Source organism: Orcinus orca, chromosome 8 (assembly GCF_937001465.1).
Source record: "Orcinus orca chromosome 8, mOrcOrc1.1, whole genome shotgun sequence".
Classification (NCBI taxonomy): Eukaryota; Metazoa; Chordata; class Mammalia; order Artiodactyla; family Delphinidae; genus Orcinus; species Orcinus orca.
Window position 1 is genome coordinate 74,995,514 of NC_064566.1, and position 27,036 is coordinate 75,022,549.

At 33.7% G+C, this 27,036-nt stretch overlaps 1 protein-coding gene across 1 annotated transcript in view; it reads left to right on the forward strand.

Annotated features, from left to right (window-relative positions):
- Nucleotides 1-27,036, forward strand: part of CNTN5 (contactin 5) — a 1,406,915-nt gene that overhangs the window by 604,356 nt on the left and 775,523 nt on the right. The window contains exon 3 of the mRNA XM_049713144.1: nucleotides 10,953-11,077. Coding sequence (XP_049569101.1) covers nucleotides 11,023-11,077 — 55 coding nt within the window. The 5' untranslated portion in view covers nucleotides 10,953-11,022. The remainder of the gene's footprint in view (nucleotides 1-10,952; nucleotides 11,078-27,036) is intronic.

The following is a 27,036-nucleotide window of genomic DNA, read 5'->3' on the forward strand; positions in this document are numbered from 1 at the left end:
TAAACAATTAAGGTTTCTGTTTTATAGGGCATGCAGAAAGTTGTGTATGTGCTAAATTCTGTGTAAGAGTTTTAAATATAAAAGTTTTCTTCATTATTAAACAGTAGGAGATGGTAAATATTTATACTGAATATAAATAGATTCATTTTCTGACAAATTTCTATTTTGTTAGCAGTTAAACTAGAAAATTTAACGTTGACATTTTATAAAAAAATTAAATTAATATCTTACTTTCCTTCTGAATATACATAAACTGTTGGACTATTTAACTTCTGTCACTTCTCTCCAGATTTTTTATGCTACTTCATGTATTTTAACTTTATTTGCCTTACACTTTAACCCGCAAGATATGATTATTGTTGCTTAATTAAAACAATCTTTGTTTTCCATTTATTTTTTTCCTTCCAATTTTATTGAAATATAATTGACATATATCACTGTATAACTTTAAGGCATAACAATATGATGGTTTGATTTACATATATTGTGAAGTGATTACCACAAGTTCAGCTAATATCCACCATCTCATCTAGATACAATAAAAAGAAAAGAAAGAAGAAACAAAAGAAAATTCTCCCTGTGATGAATACTTTTAGGATTAACTCTCCTAACAACTTTCCTGTATATCCTACAATAGGGTTAACCATAATCATCATGTTGTACATTACAGTCCTAGTAGTACCTACTTATCTTAAACCAGAAGCTTTTACCTTTTGACCATCTTCCTCTAATTCCCCCTATCTCCACCCTCTGCCTCTGGTAATCACACATCTGATCTCTTTTTCTGTGAGTTTGTTTCTGTTTTAGAGTTCACATATAAGTGAGATCATACAGTACTTGTTTTTTTCTGTCAGACTTATTTCACTTAGCATAATGCCCTCAAGGTCCATCTGTGTTGTCACAAATAACAGGATTTCATCATTTTTTATGGCTGAATAATATTCATATATATGAGACATAAGTTGTGATTATATGTATGTTGTGATACATATCCTATATATATAACATATATATTTATATATATCATATATAAATATATAACATATATATATCATATATAAATATATAACATATATATTTATATATATTATATATAGCAATATATATAAATATAAGATAATATGACAACTTCCTTATCCATTTACCTATCAGTGGACGTTTAGGTAGTTTCTATGTCTTGGCTATTGTAAATAAAGTTGCAGTGAACATGGGGGTGCAGATACCTTTTCGAGTTAGTGCATTTGTTTCCTTTGGCTATATCTCAGAAGTGGAATTACTGAATCATGTGGTATCAGGATCCTCCATACTATTTTCCATAATGGCTGTGCCAATTTACAGTTCTACCAGCAGTACACAAGGACTTCCTTTTCTCCACACCCACGCCAGCATTTGTTATTTGTCTTTCATGATGGCCCTTCTTACAGGTATGGGGTGATATCTCACTGTGGTTTTAATTTGCATTTCTCTAATGACTAGTAATGTTGAGCTGCTTCTCGTGTACATGTTAGCCTTTCATATATTCTCTCTGGAACAATATCTATTCAGACCCTTGGCCCATTTTTTAATTGCTTCTTTTTGTGCTATTGAGTTGCATGAGTTTTTAAATATATTTTAGGTATTAAGCCCTCATCAAATATATGGTTTGTAAATATTTTTTCTCATTCTATAAGGAAGAATCAGAAAATATTTTCACTTTATTGAAAGTTTCTTTTGCTGTACAGAGCTCTTTAGTTTAATGTAGTCCCACTTGTTTATTTTTTATTTTGTTGCTTGTGTTTTAGGTGTCATATCCAAAAAATCATTACCAAGGCACATGTAAGCCAATCTTTTCTTAAATTTTCTCTCATACCATATTTTTTTCCTGACTATTTTTTCAGGCAGTATAGTGTGTTGTTTAAAGTCATAGGCTCTGTACCCAGACTATCTAGATATAAATCTCAAGTGTACTCTATAGCTGTGTAATTTTAGAAAATTTACTTAACCTCTTTTTACCTCACATATCTCATCTTTAAAATGAGAATATTAGATTTATCTCATAGAGCTCTATGTATTAAATGAATTCCCAAGGTAAGGTACTTAGAACAATACCTGGCATATTGCAAATATTATATTATATGAGTTAGCTTCTGTTACGTTCCTTTTATACATTTCAGAGATTCCCTCTGCAATTACTTTTTGTCCTTCTATTTGATAAATATAATTTATTATTTTTCTCAATGAAGGTTTATTTTTGACAAATTCAGGTGTTTCCCCAGTTTTATTAAGATATAATTGACTTCTTGGTTATTGATTGAGTAGAAAGAACTTTATTTAACTCATGTCCTTTAAGACATTTTCACTGTTCAGAATTATACATTGACAATTATTTCTTTTTTAGTGAAATACAGTCAACATACAATATTATGTTAGTTTCAGGTATACTGCAAATTGATCTGACATTTACATACATTACAAAATGATGCTACAATGACTTGCAACAATGTCCCCATACAAAGTTATGTAATATTGGCAGTATCTCTTGTGCTGTATATTGTTTCCCAATGGTTTATTTACTTTATAACTGGAAGTTTGTACCTCTCAATCCCCTTCGCCTATTTCACTCACCAGCCCCACCTCTGGCAACCATCCTTTTGTTTTCTGTACCTATGAGTCTGTTTTGTTTTGTTTGTTTTGTTGGATATTTTTAGATTCACATATAAGTGAGGTTATATGGTATTTTTTTCTCTGTCTGACTTGTTTCACTTAGCATGACACCCTCTAAATCCATCCATGTTGTTGCAAATGACAAGATTTCATTTTTAATGGCTGAGTTTATATATATATATATATATATATATATATATATATATATACCATGTCTTCTTTATCTATTCATCTACTTGTAGGCCCTTAGGTTGCTTTCATATCTTTACTGTTGTTAATAATGCTTCAATAAACATTGAGGTACATATATCTTTTCAAATTAGAGTTTTTGTTTTCTTCAGATAAATACCCATAAGTGGAATTTCTGGGTATTATGGTAGTTCTGTTTTCAATTTTTTGAGGACTCTCCATAATGTTTTCCATAGTGATTACACCAATTTACAATCTCACAAACAGTGCACAAGCATTCCCTTTTTTTCATATACTCACCATTTGTTATTTGTTGTCTTTTTGATGATAACCATTCTGACAGGTGTGAAGTGATATCTCATTTTCGGGGTTTTTTTAATACATTTATTTATTTATTTTTGGCTGTGTTGGGTCTTCGTTTCTGTGTGAGGGCTTCCTCTAGTTGCAGTGTGTGGGGGCCACTCTTCATCGCGGTGTGTGGGCCTCTCACTGTCACGGCCTTCTCTTGTTGTGGAGCACAGGCTCCAGACGCGCAGGCTCAGTAGCTGTGGTGCACGGGCTTATTTTCTCCATGGCATGTGGGATTTTCCCAGACCAGGGCTTGAACCCATGTCCCCTGCATTGGCAGGCAGATTCTCAACCACTGCGCCACCAGGGAAGCCCTCATTTTGGTTTTGATTTAAAGTTTCCTGATGATTAGCAATGTTGAGTACCTTCTCAAGTGCCTGTTGGCCATCTGTATGTCTTCTTTGGAAAAATGTCTAACTCAAAATGGATTAAAGACTTAAATGTAGCACCTGAAAACATAAGCAGTATGATCTTTGACATTGATTTCAGCAATATTTTTTTGATCTGTCTCCTAAGGCAAGGACAACAATGCAAAAATAAACAAATGGAACTGCATCAAGCTATAAAGATTTTGCACAGTGAGGGAAACTATAAACAAAATGAAAAAGTCACCTACTGAAAGGGGGAAGATATTTGCAAACAATATATCTAATAAAGAGTTAATATACAAAATATACAAATAACTCATCAACTCAACACCATGAAAATGAAAAACCCCAATTAAAAAAATGGGCAGATGACGCAAATATACATTTTTCCAAAGAATACATCCAGATTGACTATTCCTTCTTACTGACACATTATTCCAATTTTTTTTGGATTCCATTACTACTGTCATTAAATCAACTGAGAGTCTGATTTTCCACTTTTATAATTAATGTTTTTTTTAATCTCTTGCTCTTTTCTTTTTGTCTTTGGTGTTCACAGTTTTCACTATGATTTATCTAGGACTTCATTCTTCTTGTTTTTTTCTGGTGTTCATAAATCTTAAAATTGATACATTTCATCAGTTCTGAAAATTTTTAGAAATATATATCTCTTCACATATTGCATTCTTTGCCTCTTTCTGGAAATTTGATTAGACATATAAGATATTCTTACTATATGCTTCATTCTCTTTACCTTCTTTTCATATTTTCCATCCATTTGCCTTTTTGAGCTGCATTCTAGATAATTTCTTCATCTCTATTTCTTCTTTTGCATAATGTTAATTCCTTTATGTTTAAAATCAGATCGTATACATTTGTTTGATGATTTGTGTTGAAAATGTCAAATATCTGAATTCTTTGCAAGTCAGATTCTGACCTTTATTGCTTCATTTCCTTCTCATTTATACTGATTTGTTTGCCTGTATATTTTGTGAATATTGATTATGAAGTTTTCACTATGAGACTTTTTTTTTCTTTCCGTTCAGTCTCATTGTTTAAGACTTAATTTTTTCTTTTACTCTTCTCTGGGTAGAGTATCTCTCTGGAGACATATTTCTAATTCACCCTGACTATAATCTTGAAGCTTTTGGAATCCTAGATATAAGGAGTTTCCTATTTGAAGATCCATCTTATGTAGACCCTAAGCTTTGATTTTGGTCCCACTCTCTCAGAGAAGCCATGAACATCAATCTGAAGTTCACTGGGATTTGATGAATAGCCTCACGGTGAAAGTTAGCTTCATTGCTCAACTTGCTATTTTTATCTAGTTTTGATATTTAATAAGTTTTTCCTTCTAAATAGTTCATTGAGGCATTTAGAAGTATTTTATATTATTTTAAAAAGGTCATGTATTATTTGTCATTGTGTCTAGTTCCCAATTACCAGAAAGGGAATCGTACTTAGAATCCTAACACAAGTCTTGTCAGAATTTACATGGAGGCTGGTGTCAGGCCGAATGAGCCACAGTTCTGTCTTCATCCTTTCCTCATGTCTATCACCAGGAACAGGAATCATGGAATATTTCTGACACCAGATTCCTAAAGTCACTGTCTTTTTTTTTTTTTAGTCCCTGTCTCGATTAAGTACACTATCTACTATTAAATACTCTTGAGTCATATCTTTTCTCTACATTTGTGTTTTAAATAAAATTACAAAGTTGCCTTGAAGTGTCAGAAGACTAGTGCTGACCCTTTGTAAAACTTTACTGTACCCTTTTCCACAGGGAGGGTCTGTTGAGATCAAGAGTTCTTAGATTAAAAAAGATGAGAGAAATAGAACACACTGTAGAAAACTGTGTTAAAGAATATCTTCACGATATGTAAACACTATGAGCTCAGTCTTCCATCTACAACCCATACCACTTTGTCCAGGACACAAAATATAATTTATTTTCTTGTGATTCACAATATCATGATTTACTCTGGTTATGTTTGAAAGCGAGAATTCTGTGTATCCAGCTCCTGACACTGCTGCTGTGTCCTCAAAAGATATATGATAGCAAACATAACAAGACCAACACACATTCTTTTTATTTGTTCTTGCTAGATCTTTGGCAGCATTTTATTATCTATTGTTTTGTTCAGGTGCATTGGGCTAGAAAACTTTAAGAGCAGCTAGAATACAACTTCCCATAAAGTTTTTCTTTTTTTTTAATGATTCTTTTCTGTGAGTCCCATCCTGGCCTTGCTCAACCTTTAAAGGGTATCTTCCAAACAAAAGTGTCACTAGCTTCAGTCTTAGCAAGAGTCATTGTTGAGGTGGAGAATAAGGTACACAGAAAAAGAGATATTTGATTATCTTACTCCTTTCACTAAAATTTACATCCAAGTCCTTCATATTGCAGCTCTGTCACATGCTAACTGGAGCAGAACACTTTTACTCAATCTCTATTGTTCTAATTTGCTAAGTAACTAGCAACCTTTATTGTCTCCATAAATGAAAATAATGCAGAAATATTTAGATGTTGATGGTTAAGTAGGCTCACCTCTAGTTTACTCACTGTCACTGCATAAGTTGTATACTTACCAAGATTCAGGTGTGTAGTGTCATCCGTCTGTGGAGGTTGTACATGTTGATGTAATTAGGTAATTCAAATAAACATTATGCAGATCAATGCATATGAGTGTACCAAGAGTGAGAGCATTTTGTTCTAAGAAAAAAAAAGGATAAAACATAAAATAAAACAAAAGGTAATAGTCTTAGACAAACAATAAAATGAGTGACTTAGGATATGCTATAAAATTAAATGTGTGTGAAACTGTATAAAAATAATAAAAAACCTCAAGGATGCTGTCATTAGACAACTTCACGTTCTTATACCACTCTAAAGAAATTAAAAATTGTATATTATGCATTAGACAAGACTTTCATTGAAAAAGACTCATGATGTTGAGATAAAATAATTTTTCACCAGAATATTGATGATAAAAAAAATCTCATTCCTATATACTAAGATAGGCCAAAGAATATAGAGTTAAATCATATTAGTTAAATGACAACATTTCAGGTATATGTGTAAGATTTTTTTAAATGATTTTTTTACTAACTCAGTACTAGTTCCAATTGTGTCAGATAAGAGGGTTTCTGGAGACTTTTGTAGAAATAGCTGTGGAGTTCTGTAAGAGATGATGTAATTTAAAAGTCAACCTTATGCTTACCCCAGTCCTTTTACTAGTTGTGTGTTTTTGGGAAAGTTATCTTCATCAATAAGAGATGTCAAGTTAGTTAATAGAGGTTGTGTAAGTAAAGTGCATGACACAATGCCTGGCACATAGAATTTCATAAATGATAGCTGTTGTTAGTATCATGGAAATTTAAGGGATAATAATTTTTCTATTATCTTGCGCCAAATAATCTACTTACTAGAGGCTCCAGTTTATTCAATAATTATTATTCAAAATAGTTATTGAATACCTACTAAAACCAAGAAGATTCTCTTCTAGATGCTAGGTATAAAAAGATGAACAAGACAAAAATTCTTGCTCTCATGGATATCACATTCTAATAGGAGAAAAAGATAATTATAAACAAATAAATAGCATGACTTCAAGCACTGATAATTGCTAAGAAGAAAAATACAGTAGGTACTGAAGGGCTTCCCTTCCCTGGTGGCACAGTGGTTGAAAGTCCGCCTGCCAATGCAGGGGACACGTGTTTGTGCCCCGGTCCGGGAAGATCCCACATGCCGCGGAGCGGCTAGGCCCGTGAGCCATGGCCGCTGAACCTGCACGTCCGGAGCCTGTTACTCCGCAACGGGAGAGGCCACAAGAGTGAGAGGTCTGCGTACCGCAAAAAAAAAAAAAAAAAAAAAAAAGAATAAACCACTGAAACAGGGAAATGATGAAGTCTGATTTATGTTTTAAAACGTAATTCTGACTGTTGTGTGAAAAGCCAGTAAGAGGCCAAACTGAAGGAAACCGTTGCTATAAAACAGGAGAGAGATTGGTAGGCATTAATAGAAATCTCTCTCTCGACATTTCCCTCTCATTATGCACACTCACATACACATGTCATAAACAAGGCGGTTTCCTCTATGTATCTTTAAGAAGAAAAGCTAACTTGCATTCAGGTGGCAGCATACTATCACTTGATTTATTTTAACATATGTTTAGCAATCCTATTTTAGACTCCAGTTAAGGAGTGATGTTTTTAAGTACTTGCCTATGTATTCAACTGCACAATGCATGTATTGTTTATAATTTATGACTTAGTACTAATACGATGCTCTACTTATTTTACTTTACTTGCAAATATTTGCAATAATTCAGGAAAAAATGCAAAGTAATATGTCATTTCATACATCTAATTTGATTATCACAGATGATGATAGGTATATATTCTAAATATTGAAATAAGCTCTTTCAAAAATTGTTTTTTTTAAAAATAATATATCCAATTAGTAGTATGCAACTTAGTAGTTCTGACTTTTCAATCCCTTGATAAATAACAGTTTAATGTACAACTGTCAGTTTCCATTAAGGTATTTCTAAAATATACATCTTAATATGCTTTAGTAACATTTATTAACTGATTATAATTTAACTTGGCATGCAGTAGGACCTTAATGTATGTCTGATTAATTACATTATTTTATCACTTTGATACAAGGATTTTATTAAAGTCATGGAATAATTGTCTTTTCAAGAGAAGCATATACAAATTTACATATTTCAGAACCTAAAGATTATTTTATTTACTTCTTTCTTTACTTGAGAGAGCGATTGAGAGAGAGAGAGAGAATGAGAAGAAAGTAAGCCAGTAAAAAGAAAGAATCTCAGTTAGGCATCTTAGAAAGAATGGCTTTTGAAGAACTATTATTTTTTGCATTTAGGCCCCAAGGACCAAGCACTGATGTTTGAAAATGAAAACACACACACACACACACACACACACACACAATCACACACATGCAGGCTTTTTTCTCTTTGAAAAAGTTTTAATGTAAAGTGGATTATTTTAGTTATAAAATTCACTGTACTATTTTTATTTGAGAACTGAAAAAAATGTGCCTGGAATATAAGGCTTATTCTACAATGGTATGTTGAAAACATGAATACTGAGCCCAAATGTCATCTTATCAGAAATGTCTTCCATGAACCCTTACGAAAATAGCCTTGTCTATCCTCTGGCAGCTGGCTGTCCCTTTACTCTGTGTTGATTTATTCGGTGTGGATCACTCTCTGATAACGACTTATTTATCCATGTGCTCACGGCCATTCCATACAAAAGTAAGATATCTGTCTAAGCTTAATATCTTATTGAATTTTTGCTAAAGATGCTTCTGTACTATTCCCAACTCTTGTCATCCTTACAAATATATTCCCCTTTTGATAGCTCTGTATCTATGTTACACTTACATTGTCCTGCTTATTTGGCTTGTAGCCTATGGTTAACTTCTGTGTATGTGTGTGTGTGTATGAGCATGTGCACACACGTGTGTATTTTCTCTTTGATGTTCCCAGTGTATAACATTTAAGTGCTCTGAAAATATTTGCATTTGTTGATGAAGAATATTTAAGACAACAGAAGACATTGTAAATAGAGAGGGAAAGTACCAGTTTTCAGGACGTGAACTGAGCAGAAGCTCATCAAAAAAAGTTAAGCAAAACTGCACTAATGTCTTAGAACTCACAGTCTGTGAAAGGCCAATTTCATCAATGGATTAAGAATTCACTAATTTAGGGGCTTCCCTGGTGGCGCAGTGGTTGAGAGTCCGCCTGCCGATGCAGGAGACCTGGGTTCGTGTCCCGGTCCGGGAAGATCCCACATGCCGCGGACCAGCTGGGGCCGTGAGCCACGGCCGCTGAGCCTGTGCATCCGGAGCCTATGCTCCACAACAAGGGAGGCCACAACAGTGAGAGGCCCGCATACCACAAAAAAAAAAAAAAAAAAAAAGAATTCACTAATTTAAATATGCAGTTTTCATGAATCATAATTGTTTTTCTAGCAACTTTAAGTCTCTAATTGTTATGTGTGAAGTGCTGATTTTCTTCTTTTCCTTTCTGGTAAAAGGCAGTGTATAAATAATAATGTTTTAAACTGTAAAAAGTAGTGATAAGGTCTTTTTTGTGCTTCAAATTGTATTTATTTCTGATATTTACTTGGAAGAAAAACGATGATGAAAAATATCTTTTTTGAAGGAGGTGTCTGTGAATCAACCATTATTAACTCATTAACTTTCCTTTCCATTAGTAATCCGTAACCTTGTAATTAAAGTAGGTTTTCAAGGCTTAGATTTTAAAATATAAATAAAATGGAACTAACATTCAGGTGGAAGACTCACTAAGAAAAGCTTTCCCTCTTTGGGTACGTCTGTATTGAATTATGACCTAACTAAGGGAAAAATGCTTGTCTATATTTTTAAGATATTTCCTAAAAGATAGAAATAACCTGAACCTCTAAGTCTATTGGGAGGAACAAGTTGCAAAGAAGCAATTGTTATTTTAAATCATCAACACACTGTACAATTATTTCTCAATTTAGTTGCTTTTGGCCAAGAAGGACACCAGTAACTGACACCTGAAAACTCAGAAGTTACTTGTCTATTATAGGAATTTCTAGTACACATTTGTCAAGTTTTTCCATATTAATTTTCATGCGAGAATTTTGTATTTTTATGCTTATTGTATCTTTCAGGACAGATAAAGGAATCAAAGGACATTAATGTGCTATAGTGGTTATTGTTATAAAAGTGGCATTAGACAAAAAATGTTAAATATTCATGAAAATCCTTATTTCCCTTAGGTTCTGGCTAGCAAAGGATGCTGAGAAAATAACTCACAGAAGGAGGGAACTATAACACAGTACAGATAATCACAGGAGTTATAAACAAAGGCAGTTGACATTAATAATTAAATGAGAAAAATTCCCTGTAGAGGTTTAGATGAGCTACAGACACAATGTGTAAAATCACTTGCTTAACTGATAATTAGTTATGTTCTAGACCAGAGGAGTATATATTGATATAACTGGTTCTTCTACCCTATTTTTCTAGTCCAATAATTTGTCTAACGTAATAAATATAACTATTATACATTCCCTGTGAGGAAAAATCATCCCCATTAGAACCTGATGTTTTTATTATCTGTAAGGGAGTATTTAGTATAAGTAAATGTGACAGAGAAAGTTTATCACTTTTCCGAAGTTTTTGTGTTGTGCATTAAATTAATTCTAATGGAAACTCTATTATGGTTGTCAATGTCCAAGTATATATTAATCTGACGTTTGCAATGAAAGTTATTTATCATTTTATTATGAGATTTTTGATTTGGTTTTTGTTTTTTTACCTTTTTGTTTGTTTATTTTCTTTTCACTGTTTTTGAAAATTGTTATCTGTCTCAACAGGGCATTCTTTAATGAAGAAACGTCAGAGCTGCTAAATACACTGGGACTCAGGTGATCCTAGTCACCAAGGATGGCCTCCTCTTGGAAACTTATTCTGTTTCTGTCAGTCACTGGGTGTCTTTCAGGTAAAAAACCCGCCTTATGTATCAAATAACAAAAATATATAAAGGTCTTCATTAACTATATCCTCCTGTGTTCATTTAAATTTATATCAGGATTCATCTTTTCAACAACAAGAAAAAGAGACAACAACCCTTAAACCTCTGTTAGCACCACAAAAAGTCACATATAATAAGGTGCTTATAAAAATACCATATAAATGTTAACAAAATAAATGTCCATCCCATCTCATTGACTTTCATTTACAATCTAAATCATCATTTTATATATATATACATCTTTATAAAATATGGGTAGAGACATTTGTGAAAACATGAAAAATAAGTGAATAGTTTCAGAGACAGTGAAAGTTAAATGAACATCCTGGTTTATCATGATTATGGTCACTTATAAAAGAAATAAAGAGTCTTTAAATATTTTATCCTATCTTACATTCTTTCTGTGCAGTATTACCATCTTCCATGATGATCTGGTCTCTCTTTTATCTTCTCAGTGCCATTCTCCTCTTGAACTCATAAACTAACTGAGGGGAATGGAGGTAGGTTTGCAAGATGAAATGAATGATGCTCAGTTAAGATTGAATTTCAAATAAACAACATATAATTACTTTATTTCTAGTATGTTCCATGCAAATTTAACTGGTGTCCAGTGTTTTTATATATTAATCTGACAATGCTAGGTGGAGGAAGAGTGATAGATTGTAATATCGCTCCAAAGTTTTATTTTCATGTGCTGGCCCAACTTATCTCCCCGAAATAAACAGTCACTTCAAAGGAGGTATTATATAATGGTGTTGAAAGACAAAAATACTCAGCTTGAGTTGGTATCTGTGATGCCTAGATTTGTAGCTCATAAGGGAATCTAGGTGCTGCTCTTTCTGATGAAACAAGATGATGAGTCTGGAGGTAAGTTGTTTTTCAAATACTATAGACAAAGACAAAAAAAAGTCAAAAGCAAAAGACGTTTCTAATTTTTACATGGGATCTGATTTTTAATCATCTGCATTTAATATGAAGCATATATACACATATTAGTGATATTTAAAACATGAATTTATTTGCTGTAGATAGCTGTTTAAATAAAATTGATTAGATATTGAAAGGACCACTTATCAAGGATAATTATTTTCAAAACCTTTCTCCAGGGGCTTCCCTAGTGGCACAGTGGTTGAGAGTCCGCCTGCCGATGCAGGGGACACGGGTTTGTGCCCTGGTCCAGGAAGATCCCACATGCCGCGGAGCGGCTAGGCCCGTGAGCCATGGCCACTGAGCCTGCGAGTCCGGAGCCTGTGCTCCGCAACGGGAGAGGCCACAACAGTGAGAGGTCTGCGTATCGCAAAAAAAACAAAAAACAAACAAAAAAAAAACCTTTCTCCACCTCCTTATTTAACGAATTATTCTAGAAGTATGGCTTTTATTATGCTCTTGTTACTTGGTGATACTTACATTCAATATTTACTATTTTATTTTATTATTAATGTTTTCCCTGGTTATTTGTCTATGAGTATTACCTAACAGGACCTATTTTGTACTCTAACTTGATTACTATTACAGAAAATGTGGGTAATTAAGCCATAGGTCATAAGCACATTTTATATTGTTGATGCTATTTGAACCAACACCGATTGAAGAAATAAGAGAAGACCCAGACTGTATTTCTTCTCTGTTTTATTTATTCATTTTTTAATGGGTGGATTATCTTGGGTGTGTTTAACTAGAAAATATAGAACTCTTACACAACCTTAAGTTTAAAAACTGGCTATTCAGAGCAATGAAACTTTGACACCATTCACAGGAATATACAACCTTATATTAAAAATGCACTCAAAATTAAAACAACAATGAGATACCATTATACATATCAGAAAGGCTAATATCCAGAAAAAAAGAGGAAGTAAAAGCAATACTAGTTATTCTTGAGGATGCAGAAAACAAGGAAGTTCATTAATTGCTGGTAAGGAGGCAAAATGGTACAGCCACCTTGGAAGATGGTTTGGCAGTGTTTACAAAGCTAACTGGTCTTACCATCTAATCAAGCATTTGGCTCCTAGGTATTTACCTAACTGATTTTAAAATTTATGGCACACAAAATACCTACACAAAAAAGTTTATACGAGCTTTAATAATAATCACCAAAAACTAGAAATAACCAAGATACCCTTCAATAAGTTAGTAAACCATAGAAATTCCATATAATGCAATACTACTCAGTGATAAAAATAAATGAACTATCAAGTTATTCAAACACAGGATGAATACTATATGCATATTGCTAAGTGAAAGAATCCAGTCTGAATAGGTTACATACTGTATGATTTTATATATATGACCTTTTGGAAAGGGAAAAACTGTAGAGAGTGCACAGATCAGTGATTGCCAGGGGTTGGGGTCAGGGGATGACTAAATGAGTGAAGGAAGCGTAGGCATTTTTCAGCTTGGTGAAACTATTCTGTATGATACTGTAGTGGTGGAAGAATAACATTATGCATTTATCAAAACCAATAGAACTTTACAGCACAGAGTAAACCTTAATGTACATAAATTAAAATAATAATAATCTAGGAGGTTAGAGGCTCCTGGATGAAACGCAGAATGTGACAAAGAATCTAACAGTATTACAAATGTATGAAACAACCTCTACTTTAGAGGAGTGTGGGAAAAATGGTACCGACTTAAGTAACTTTGGAAATGAATCTGTAAAACTAAAGGCAAAAACAAACAAACAAACAAAAAACTGTACTTTGACACTGTACTCTAGTTAAGAACTTTATTTCTCTGTGTTAGCAACTCTAAAACCCCTATGCATGGGATTGAACAATTAAGTCAATGCATGGTGGATGGTGGGAGCCAACTGTCTCACTGATGGAGTGGGAGGTTACAGATAAGCAAGAGAAGAAGTCTAGAATAATCCATGTGGTAATGGATTAGAGTTGGAGACTTCAATATGAAGTCATGTTTAGCTTAATGTAGATACATATAGTTACATATGAAAAGTATTCATAGATATGTATATATACATGGCTAGGTGTACACACATATATTTATTTTCCTCTGTCATCTGAGAAGGCCTAGAAGCAATGTACTGCAGTAGAAACCAGCACACAAAGTGCCACGATCTTGGTTTCTAATACCATTCTCCAATTAAAAGAATCAGGGCTATTTGGAGATATGGCTAATTCTAGGACTGGGGCAGGAAATATACTTGATCAGCCTAGAATATCTTGTGCCAGAAAGTGAGGAGCTGCTAAAGCAAACAAACCAGTAAACAAAAAACAAACATATGAGGAACCAATGTCAAAGGGACACAGGAACCAACTGAAAGAGAAAAATAAATACCGTATGCTAACAAGTATATATGGAATCTAAGAAAAATAAAAAAGTCATGAAGAACCTAGGGGCAAGATGGGAATAAAGACACAGACCTACTAGAGAATGGACTTGAGGATATGGGGAGGGGGGAGGGTAAGCTGTGACAAAGTGAGAGAGTGGCATGGACATATATACACTACCAAATGTAAAATAGATAGCTAGTGGGAAGCAGCTGCAGAGCACAGGGAGATCAACTCGGTGCTTTGTGACCACCTAGAGGGGTGGGATAAGGTGGAAGGGAGGGAGACGCAAGAGGGAAGAGATATGGGGATATATGTATATGTATAACTGATTCACTTTGTTATAAAGTAGAAACTAACACACCATTGTAAAGCAATTATACTCCAATAAAGATGTTAAAAAAAAAAAAAAGAGTTCCCAATGGCCCAAACTGGAAAAATTTGAGCAAGAAAATAAAGAAGTATTGAGTTACAACCCAAAGAATAAAATTTAAAAGTCCATATTGATATAAATAAGTGATTGAATAATGAAAAGAATAGACAAACTTCCCATGTAGATGAATTTCAAATAATTTATTTAGATGCTTTGTTTTCAAGGAGGTGGAGTGTAGCTCCCACTTCCTTAAGTGTGGACTGCACATAGTGACGTGTCTCCAAAAAGTACAGAATAGAAAAGCGGAATAAAGAAAGTAGCTTTACAGCGGAGGAAAGTGATAAGGACTACATCAACCTAGTGATGAACAAGGTCAACACCAACCGTAACAGCATTTACCCAAGATATAATGTGACGAGAATGGCACCTCACCTCTGTAGTTTTCCTTCCTAAAGCCTGTGTCTCTATATCAGAAAAATCCCAACTGAGGAGCATTCTATGAAACACCTGGCCAGTAATCCTCAACATTTTCAAGGTCATCAAAAACCAAGAATATTGGAGAAACTGTCACAGAAAGAGGAGACTAAGGAAACATAATAAATAAATGTAATGCATTACCCTGGATAGGATCTTGCAACAGAAAAAAAATATATTTTAAAATTAAGGAAATCTGAATAAAGTATGTACTTCAGTTAAAAATAAAATGTCAATATTTGTCCATTATTTGTGGCAAATGTTCCATATTAATATAAGATATTAATAAAAGTGGAAACTGGTTTGGGTTTATGGAAACAAAATGGATTAAGCATAACAGTAGTGAAGGGCATCAGGAGCTGACAGATTCAAACGTTTTTTGGCAATAAAATATATAGAAGTTGGTAAATGATTAAATATTTTGTTTTAGAGGAAATGGCAAGGTCTCAATTTGCTTATGGAGTAGATGATATTGTCATTTGCTTGGATACTGAATAAAGTAGGGGGTGCAATTCAGAGTGGGGAAATACTGAACTCAATAATGCACATGTTGAGCTTCAGATATCTGTGACACACTCAGATGGAGATGTTTAAAGTGTAAGAAAGATGACTGAGTTAAAAGTAAATTTGGGGTTCATTATGGGGTTCATTATTGTATAGATGAATTTGAAGCTCTGGGGAGGAAAATAATCACCCAAGGATTATGTGGGTAATGATGAGTCATAAGGCAAGGAAGAAATTCTGAGAAGCATGAATAAGGGGCAAGAGAAAGTATAGGTTGAAAAGCAGGGGTGGTGAGTTGGGAGAAATTCTAGGAAAGAGTGATAACAGAACAGGTTCTGAGAAGGAATGGTCAGCAGTGGCAATGCTGTAGGAAGGTTACGTGAGATTAGTACTAAAAACATTTCCTCTTAATGCTAATGATAATTGCCTTTAACGAAGTAGTGGGAACATCTGTCTTATGATAATGAGCTGTGAAATGATTAGCAGAGGAGGAAAATAATACAATTACTATAAATTTTGTTTTCTGAGAAGTTGAGCTGAGGAAGAGAAAGAGAAAAAAATGACAAATAACTTGGAAAAGAGAAATTCAGGAAGGAATGAATTTCATCTGTACATTTCTGGGTGTGTGTTTTAAGGTTAGAGAAACTACTGTTTATAGAAATATAATCCACATAATAGATTAAATAGATGTCAATTGTATATTGTGCTAATTAGCTTTAACTCCATAACAAATCATCCTCAAGTTTTTTAGCTTAAACAAAAACTTCAAAAATATTATTTCTCACAATTCTGAAAGTCAGTTTGGTGGTTCTTCTGATTTGGGCAGGTTCAGCTGATCTTTAAAACTTCCCATGAGGGTTGAAAGAATAGGACTGGATGGTGTCATGCGGTCTCACCCATGCTGCTGGTTACTATCTCCTACTAGTAAAGGCAGTGGGAATGACCTTGTCATGTCTCTGATCATCCAGTAGTCTAGCCCAGGCTCTTGGCTGTGGTTGTGGGTTCCTAGGTACAACAATAGAAAGGGTAGGTGCCAATCTGCAAGCATGGTTCAAGCCTGTCTGTCATGTTTACTAATGTCTCATTGACAAAAGCAAATCACATAGGCCAAGACTGATTCAAGGATTGGAAAACTATATTTGACCTCGTAAAGAGAGTAGCTGGAGAAGCATATTGTAAAGAATATGCAGTACAGTATTACAAACTATAGGCACTATGCTCTATAGTAGATCTGTAGGAAGTATGCATCTTGCATAATTGAAACTGTGCACCTTTGACTAATACTCCTTCCGTCCCCCCTCTCTACAGCCCCTGGCAACCACCATTCTACTCTGTTTCTATGAGTTTGATTATTTTTGCTTCCTCATATAAGTGGTACCCCTTAGAAATTTGCTAAGAGGGTAAATCTTATTTATTTTATATACTCTTACCACTAAATAATAATAATACTAATAACAATAATAATAATATAATGTCAAGAAGGCAGATGATAACTTTTGGAGTTGTTGGATATGTTTATGGCATAGATTGTGGTGATGGTTTCATGGGTATATACTTATTGCAAACTCATCAAGTTGTATATACTAAATATGTACAGCTTATTATAATCATACTTAAGTAAAGTGGTTTAAGGGTGTGCATAAAGCCATAAAAATAGCCATGCTCAGTTTTGAGTTCTACCACATGTTTATTGATATCTATAAATGTTTAACATGCAAATAATAACAATTCTGTTTTACTTAACAATAAAGAAAATGGAATTTCTTTGTATCTTTATTTCAGAAACAGTGACAGAGACAGCACTGTGATCTAAAAACCTCATTAGCTGAGCTTAAAAAGCTTTAAAAATCAGTCAAACTATTTTTATCCATATGAAATTAATTAAGTTCAATAAAATTTAAGCTTTTCATGATAGAATGTGTGAAATCATTTGGGAAAGGAATCATAATTACTAAAGCCTAGTTATGAACGTATATGTGACAAGAAGCATCAACATTTCAACCTCTACTGTGCCAAAATCCATGTTATTATATGCTTTAAAAGTGATTCTTCAAGGATATATTATCCTTCAAATATGTGAAGAGATAATGATTGGGAAGAGACAATAAGGTTCAGGATTTATAAGCAACTTGACTGGCATTTCAAGGTTCTTTGTGAATTGCTTTTCATTCAGTCTCCATGTTGATGTAAATAAATAATAACAGCAACAAAAGCTAAAGGGTTTAAATTTTTCTGCTCTGTTATACAGAATACCCTATTCAATGGATTTCTTACTCATTATATTCCTTTTGAAATATGGCTAGTTTCTTTTGAAATGTTTAACAATGGGTGAAATCTATTACAATGATATTTATTACAAATAGATTGCTTTCTGCGAAATGTAATAGAATAGCCTTATAGGACACTGTCATATACAAATATTAATTTTAATATGTATTATTAGAATATCTAGAAAGCAGCTATTATTAGACTCATTAACACACACCCTTTTGTTTGAAGATTTTTGAAAGTGTTCTTTTGCACTCCCCAGTACCAGCCTATATTTGTCAACATCACAATTCTATTTATATATTTCTATCAAAGTTATAACTTAAAATAATATTTAATTAGATTTATTAAAGCTAGATGTATTTATATCTCTTCTAAAATGAAAAAAAATATATTTCTCTAACTGCATTTATAAATCTTAGAATTAAAAATAATTTGGAGATTGTGAAGTCCAGTTCCTTGTACTTGGGCAAGTAAAATACTGTTTGTTCTCAATAGGGATGAGAGGCTCAGGAAGATTCTGTCATATGCCCAACATCATATAGATGGTAACTAGTGGAAGAATAATGAGAAAGCTGCCTCCTACAACAATTCTTTCAACATAGCAGGTGACATGAAGGGGAGGCAAAAGAGGAAATCCAGTTGCTCAGAGCTACACTGACCTCCTTCCTACATAAGTACATCTAGTTACCTTCCTTGGCTTACTTTCAGATGCTTTCAATATAAGCTGTATTGCTTCAAAAACAAGCCCGCAAATAAGGCATTTTTTCTCTACTTTGACCCCATTCTCCTCCACTGGGTTAAATCCATTTTATTGGAAAGGTGACAGCCTGCTACTTCTGCCAAGAGGATGATATACTATTAAACAGAGAATGTCTGTCATTGATAAGCTTATACAAATACTATCCTTCTTCTTACTGGCAGTGTGGTAAATAGCACAGAACTTTGTCACTGTCAGCTAGTGCTGCCTAATAACTTTAAAAGGAAATGAAAACAAAAGTGTTACTGAAAACAGTTGCCTGATAATATTAAGTCTGACTGGGCTACTGCAGATGAGAAAGAGAAATGGATTATGGCTCCTCTGTGATCATTTTGAAATTATGTATGTGCACACTGTATTGGTCCCCCAGGAAGTCATGATGATAATGGAGCCTACCTCAGTGCAGGAAACCAAGTTGACTCTTATCAGCTGTGCACTGGTGGTATTAGACATGTAATTAATCAGAATATAATTTAATTTCTCCTTGTGAGCAAGGTGGAGGGCAGCAGGGGGAGGGGAGTGCATCATCTGAATTTAGAGAGTTTTATTTGTTATTTTTATCTTAAAGGCAAAGGAAATGTTAAAAAGTATCTGAAATTGTCAGCACTTCCTGGAGTGATATAAAATGAAACCATCAACTAAAGAAAGCATCCTAGAGAATTGAGGATAAATATGTGTTCTCAGTGTTTTGAAGATTAAAGAGAGAAATAACTAATTTATTAAGTCATCTAAATGTTACTTATCTTACATAAAAAAATATTAAAAATATATTTCCCCTTGAGTTTGGTTAAGGAGTAAGCACTATACATCAAAGTATGTTGTAATCCAGAAAGTGCCATGAAAGTTATCCCATGCTTTTTATACTGGTCTGGCATTATTATTTTTAATGATGACAAATATCTGTTGATAAAAAAATTAATCATGTACTACATTGATTCTCTTTGTTATTTTAAAATAATGCTCAAAGAATTTGTATTGTATCAAGTTCCCACAAGAAAATGTAAATGAATATTCACAGTATCATTCTTTAAGCAGAGATAAATTTCTACCACAGTAATACTACTGTGAAATATGTTTATTTATGGCAGAGATTACTTACTGCTTAGTATGAGCTTCTGGGGAGCTGCCCCCATGCATTAGCTTGAGCCATTGTCAGCAAGAAAACAGCTACTTTTTTGTAACTCATTGGTTCAAATACTAGTCAATTCTGTCTGTAAAATGGAGAGACATACACTGAGCCCCAAGGAAAGCTGAACACAGTTGAGATGCAGAACAAATGCAAGGAAAAATTTCTCCTCTCCTGGACTTTAAATAAATTGTATAGGTTTATCAGGACACAAATTCTGTAAATATACCATGTGTAAAATAAACCCTATATAATTAGTTGTGAGAATGGAAAAGGGTTAAGTGCTGTATAATTTTATGTTTATTTTAGCTCTTTGGGAACATCTTATTTTTCTAACCACTAATCAAGTTAACTACAGATTTCTTGAAATTTAGTCATCAACTTCTATATTTGGTAATATTTATTCGATATAGATGTCAACACAATAAATTTTTCTTTCTAGCATTTGAAAAAAATGCTTTTCATTCTAATTCTCAGTGTTGCTTTAACACTGAAATTTGTCAGATAACTTAATTATTTCTAATGATCTGTTTATGATGCTGGCTATGATTGCAGCATGACCTTAACTACTGTGGATTTAGAGTATGGTGGAACCATCCAAATGGTGACGATCAGAGATAAATTTGGTTTTAAGTGATGATTTTTCCTTTTTAGTACTTGCATATTTTGCAATTATTATTTTTACATGTTTAAATAAAAAATTATAAGGCCATCTGCTCTATAAAAATAGGTGATACCTATTTTATTTGATGTTTCATACACCAGTTCTAGCATAATATTTTCTGTAAGTACAGGTACCTATTTTTAAGTGAATTAAAGGACAATTAATTGTTTGATTTGTTTCTTCTGTTAAGAGGGGTATAAGCTATGCTTCTGGTTATAGCACTTTCTGGTTAGAAAACATCCAAAAGGGATGAATGATTTTGTATTCTCTAACCTGATTGTTCTGATGTGTGTGTTTTTTAATTGAAGTATAGTTGATTTAAAACATTATATTAGTTTCAGTTGTACAATACAGTGAATCCATATTTTTATAGATTATACTCCATTTATAGTTATTACCAAATAATTGCTATATTCTACTCTGCTGTACAATATATCCTTGTTGCTTATCAATTTTATACTAGTAGTTTGTGTCTCTTAATCTCATACCCCTATCTTGCCCATCCTCCTTTCCCTCTCCCTACTGGTAACTATTAGTTCATTCTCTATATGTGTGCATCTGTTTCTGTTTTTTTATATATACTCATTTGTTTTATTTTTTAGATTCCACATATAAGTGATAACATACAGTATTTGTCTTTCTCTGTCTGACCTATTTCACTAAGCATAGTACTCTCTAGGTCCTTCTCTGTCTGACTTATTTCACTAAGCCTAATACTCTCTAGGTCTATCCATGTTACTGCAAATGGCAGAATGCCATTCAGTTTTTATGTCTGAGTAATATTCCATTTTACATATATACCACATCTTCTTTATCCATTCATATATTGATGGGCACTTAGGTTGTTTCAATGTCTTGGTTACTATAAATAATGTTTCTATGAACATTGAGGTACATATATTTTTTATTTTTTGCATATATCTTTTTGAATTAGTGTTTTTGTTTTCTTCAGATATATACCCAGGAGTGGAACTTCTGGATCATATGGTAGTTTTACTTTTAGTATTTTGAGCAACTTCCCATAGTGTTTTCCACAGTGGCTGCAGCAATTTACATTCCAACCAGCAGTGTCCGTTTTTTCCACATCCTCACCAACATTTGCTATTGATGTTTGCCATTCTGGTGTGAGGTGATGTCTCATTGTAGTTTTTTTTTTTTTTTAAATTTCATTTATTTATTTATTTTTGGCTGTGCTGTGTCTTTTCTGTGCATGGGCTTTCTCTAGTTGCGGCGAGCGGGGGCCACTCTTCATCGCGGTGTGCGGGCCTCTCACTGTCGCGGCCTCTCTTGTTGCGGAGCACAAGCTCCAGACGCGCAGGCTCAGTAGGTGTGGCTCACGGGCCTAGTCGCTCCGCGGCATGTGGGATCTTCCCAGACCAGGGCTCGAACCCGTGTCCCCTGCATTGGCAGGCAGACTCTCAACCACTGCGCCACCAGGGAAGCCCTCATTGTAGTTTTGATTTGTATTTCTCTGATGATTAGCATGGTTGAGCATCTTTTCATATGCCTGTTAGCCATCTGCATGTCTTCATTGGAAAAATATCTATTCAAATTTTCTGCCCATTTTTAATCAGGTTGTTTATTTTTTCAATATTGAGTTGTATAAGCTGCTTATATATTTTGAATATTAACTCCTTATTTGTCTTATCATTTGCAAATATTTTCTCTCATTCAGTAAGTTGTCTTTTTTTTTTTTTTTTTTTGATGGTTTCCTTTGCTGTGCAAAATCTTTTAGCTTAATTAGGTCCCACTTGTTTATTTTTGCTTTTATTTCTTTTGCCTTAGGAGACATATCCAAAAGAATATCACTATGATTTATGTCAAAGGATGTTCTGCCTATTTTCTCTCCTAAGAGTTCTATGGTTTCAGATCTTACGGTTAGGTCTTTAACCCATTTTGAATTTATTTTTGTATATGATGTGAGGAAATGTTTTAATCTCATTATTTAACATGAAGCTGTGCTGTTTTCCCAGCATCAGTTATTTAAGAGTCTATCTTTTCTCCATTGCATTTTCTTGCTTCCTTTGTCATCGATTATTTGACCATAAGTGTGTGGGTTTATTTTAGTGCTCTCTATACTATTCTATTGATCTATGTGTCTATATTTGATACAGTACCATGCTGTTTTGATTATTGTAGCTTTGTAGTACATGTGGGGACTAAGCAACATGTTATTAAAAAATCAATGGGTCAATGAAGAAATCAAAGAAGAAATCAGAAAATACCTGGAGACAATGAAAATGGAAACACAGCTTTCCAAAGTCTTTGGGATGCAACAAAAACATATGGGAACTTCTAATAAGGAAGTTTATAGCAGTATAGGCCTACATCAAGAAACAGGAAATATCTCAAATAAACAACCTAACACATCATCTAAAGGAATTAGGAAAAGAAGCTCAAAGCCCAAAGTCAGCAGAAGGAAGGAAATAATAAAGATAAGAAAGGAAATAAATAGAGACCAAAAAACAACAGAAAAGATTAATGAAACCAAGTACTGGTTTTTTGAAATGATAAACATAATTGATAAATGTTTAGTCAGGTTTGTCAAGAATAAAAGACAAAGGGCCCAAGTAAACAAAATAAGAAATGAAAGAGGAGAAATAACAACTGATACCGCAGAGATACAAAAAAATCAGAAGAGAACACTATGAACAGTTATACACCAACAAATTGGAAAACCTAGAAAAAATGGACAAAGTTCTAGAAACATGCAACCTGCCGAGATTGAATCAGGAAGAAATAGACATTCTTAACATAATCATTAGTAGTGAAATTGAATTTGTAATTAAAACAAAACAAAACACCTCCCTGCAAACAAAAGTTCTGATATGTTTTCAATACCAAGAACTATGCTGAGCCTCGTTTGGACATTCTGAAGTCTTGAGTTAAAGAAGTAGCAATTATCTTAGGTTAGATTAGGGGGCTGTGAAAATAGCCTGTAAAAATTTGAAAGAAATAAAGAGGAAAAAAAAAGAAATGAAAAAATAAAGCAAAGAAAAATAAATTAGGTAAAATTTTTAAATTATTAGTGCATTTGATCAGGCTTCTCTGGTCTCATGTCACCCATTTCTGCTCAGCATGTATTCTGGCAGATTTTGTTTCAAGAGATTCTAAAGTTCCCCAAGAGGACACTTGGCTTATACACTCTTTACTTGCTCTTTTATAGTGATTCAGAGAGATGTACTAGCTGATAATATCTTTGCTGACATAGAGCTGTCTTTGTTTAATGCCTAAATTGGTAAGAGCTATTTCAAATTGGGCCCTGGATCCATATTTTTTTCAGTATAACTCTGAAGATAGTAACTGTTTTTTTTTTTAATAGGATTCAGTAGAACTTTTGGTGCAGCATTGTTTTATTTATGGTTTGGTCTGTCTTATAAAAAATATCATAGCTGTGGATAAAAAATTCCAAGTAGGCATGACATATATAATGTGTCAAAGATGTTGTTTACTGGAGGTAGAGATTACAGAGATAAAAGGAATTTAAAAAAAAAATAATCTCATTCTCAGTTCCAGTGGCCTAATAAATTCCAAATATCTTTCAGTCCAATTTATTTGTTTGTTAATTTAACAAATACTAATTCAGTGTCTACTATATATTGCTCTGTTCATCAAGGATATAGCAGTGAACAAGACAGACAAAATTTGTGTCCTTAAGGAACTCACTTTCTAGGACAGAAGAGAGACAACTTAGCAAGAAATGAAATAACACAAGACCTAAAAAGGATAATTTTTATAAAGAAATTAAGTGGAATAAAGGGATAGTAAGTGATGTGTACGGAGATGGGGTAGCAAGATATTACTTTACGCAGGGTGATCAAGAAAGGTCACTCTGAGTAAGTCTCCAAGGAAAGACCTAATAAAAGTGGAAAAGGAAACCAGGTGAATATCTGGGAGAAAGTGTTTCAGCCACAGTGTCAAGTCATCAAGGGGAAACAGGGGCTTCCCTGGTGGTGCAGTGGTTGAGAGTCCGCCTGCCGATGCAGGGGACACAGGTTCGTGCCCTGGTCTGGGAGGATCCCACATGCCATGGAACGGCTGGGCCCGTGAGCCATGGCCGCTGGGCCTGCGCATCCGGAGCCTGTGCTCTGCAATGGGAGAGGCCACAACAGTGAGAGGTCCGTGTACCGCGAAAAAAAAAAAAAAAAAGGGGGAAACAGACTTACTGTGTTTGAAAAAGAACCAATACAAAAGAAGAGAGGAAACCAATATAGATGAAGAGAGTATATGTTTTACATAGAGTATATGTTTTACATAGAGTATATGTTTTACATATGTTTTACATGTTTTACAAGAGAGTATATACATTACATCTGTTTGCTAACAATGACTGTAGTATTATGTTCAGTTCTAGGCTAGATCATATTATGGAAACATGGATAAATAAGAATGGGTTCAGTGGAGGGAAAACAAGTGATGAAGAAAAATTTGAAACCATATTATAATAGAAAAGATAAAAGAAATTAAAGGAATGAGAACTAAATTAAAGATTAAGCTAATGTTTAAGGTAATTTTTGACCAGATTCAGGGGAAACTTCCTTCTTTTTGCAAGGTCTTCCTTGAATTAATTAATGGATACTTTTTTAAGCTAATGAGTAAAGTATTCAGAACTCCAATATACAAATGTCTTAGGAGAGGCAGGCAAAAGTATTTTTGTAGTTGAACTCTGGGTATAGACCCTGGTCTATATTACAGAATGATTTACAGAATCTGGTCATGATTTACAGAATGATTTGACCTGCCTGTATTATATCCAGATTAACAGTAATGACTTTCAATTGCAAATTATCTTCTGTATTTGGGATGTTGAGAGTTGGCCTTTGTGTATTGTCTAGTAAACAAGTATAATTATTCATGGCATAAAACAAGCTCTAAAGACTGAAAAAAATAAACTTTTTTCCCCTTAATGTATCATATATAAATATCATTTTCAGTATCCTGATATCTTGGTGAGATGCATCAGCTTATTATTTCCCGTAGCAAGAAAGAATTGTCACATGGCAAATAAGCTAGAATCTCAGCTCAAAAGACAGATTTTTTTAAAGGTCTAACTAACAACTGTTATCTTTAAGTAGCTAAAAGTTTGTTATATATAAGCAGCTTACACTTATTCTAAAGAAATCCAAAGGGACAAACCAGTCAAAGTACAGTAAAATGAGAGGTACAATTAATTTGTCTAAAAAGAAGATCACTGTAAGCAACCAGTGTCTGCCTGTGGTAGAATCAACTGTATTTCAAGAGAGTCTGTCAGTTCTCAGGCATGAGCTGAATGATTATTATATAAAGATAATTTTAGCATCAAAGGGCTTGCTCGATCAGATGATATCAATTTTTCCTCTAATCCTTAAATCTATGATTCTGAAAGTTGGACTTTAAGGAATAGTTACAAGTTTTTAATTTTATTTTATCATGTTTTTAATAACAGAGGATGTTTAATAATAGAGGAATACCAAATGAGAGAATGGTGAATAGTTCTAGGTAGAAGAACTGGGAATGGAAAGAATAGGTTAGAGTTTAGAAACAATATATGGATACATCCAGTGGAGTTGACACTTACCGGACATAAGGGATAAAAGAGGAGAAAATAAAAGTTCCTCCAGTCTGCTATTTTGAGCCAGCATGTGGGAGAAGAGTGGAGCCAACAATAGAAATAAAGACCAAAAAAGAGATTAGTTTGAAATTAAAGATAGCAAACTATTATGTAATATTGAATTTAAGGAACAAACAGTTGTTATTGTCAAATAAATGCAATGAATTGGGGAAAAATAATGCACTAGAATCTCATTATGTAGCATAAATTGGCAAGAACCTAATCTGTTTCGGATTCCATCCCAGGAGATTTATTTTTTTAGAGCAATAAAATAAGTCTGATTATAAAAATGGTCTTTTCATGAACTCAAATGATTCCATTCTATGAAGCTATTCTGTTTGGTCAGAACCTTGTTTTAAATAAAGTTTCCTATAAGTTTTCAGAATGATTCCCTCCAGAATGCAAAATAACGCATTCGGCGAGAAATAGACTAGAATTAGGAGGGCCGTGTGCTAATTTAAACTTTGCCACAAATTGCGAATTTCCTCATTTCTTTCTTTGTGACACAGCGTCTTAGGCTATATTATTTTAAATCTCCTTCTATATTCTAATATTGTTTTCCAATCATCTCAGAACTTTTACTACAGCCTCAAAGGTGAGAATAGACACTGTGTCCCAATATTTGAAAGAAATATTGCTAGACACATGGGTGTGTTATTTACTAGAAGATGCCAAATACAGTTCTGCCTAAACAATCAGACAATAAGAAATTTAAGGAAAGTTAAAAGAAGTTAAAAAATCATCAGACTATATAAAGCTGACAGAAGTGGAGTGAGTTTTCTCTTCCCATCACTAAGGGGAAAGAAAGAAGATATTTTCCTCAAGCCAAGAGAGAAGGCTCCAGGGGAACTCTTTGTAGCAATGGGAGTGTCTGCAA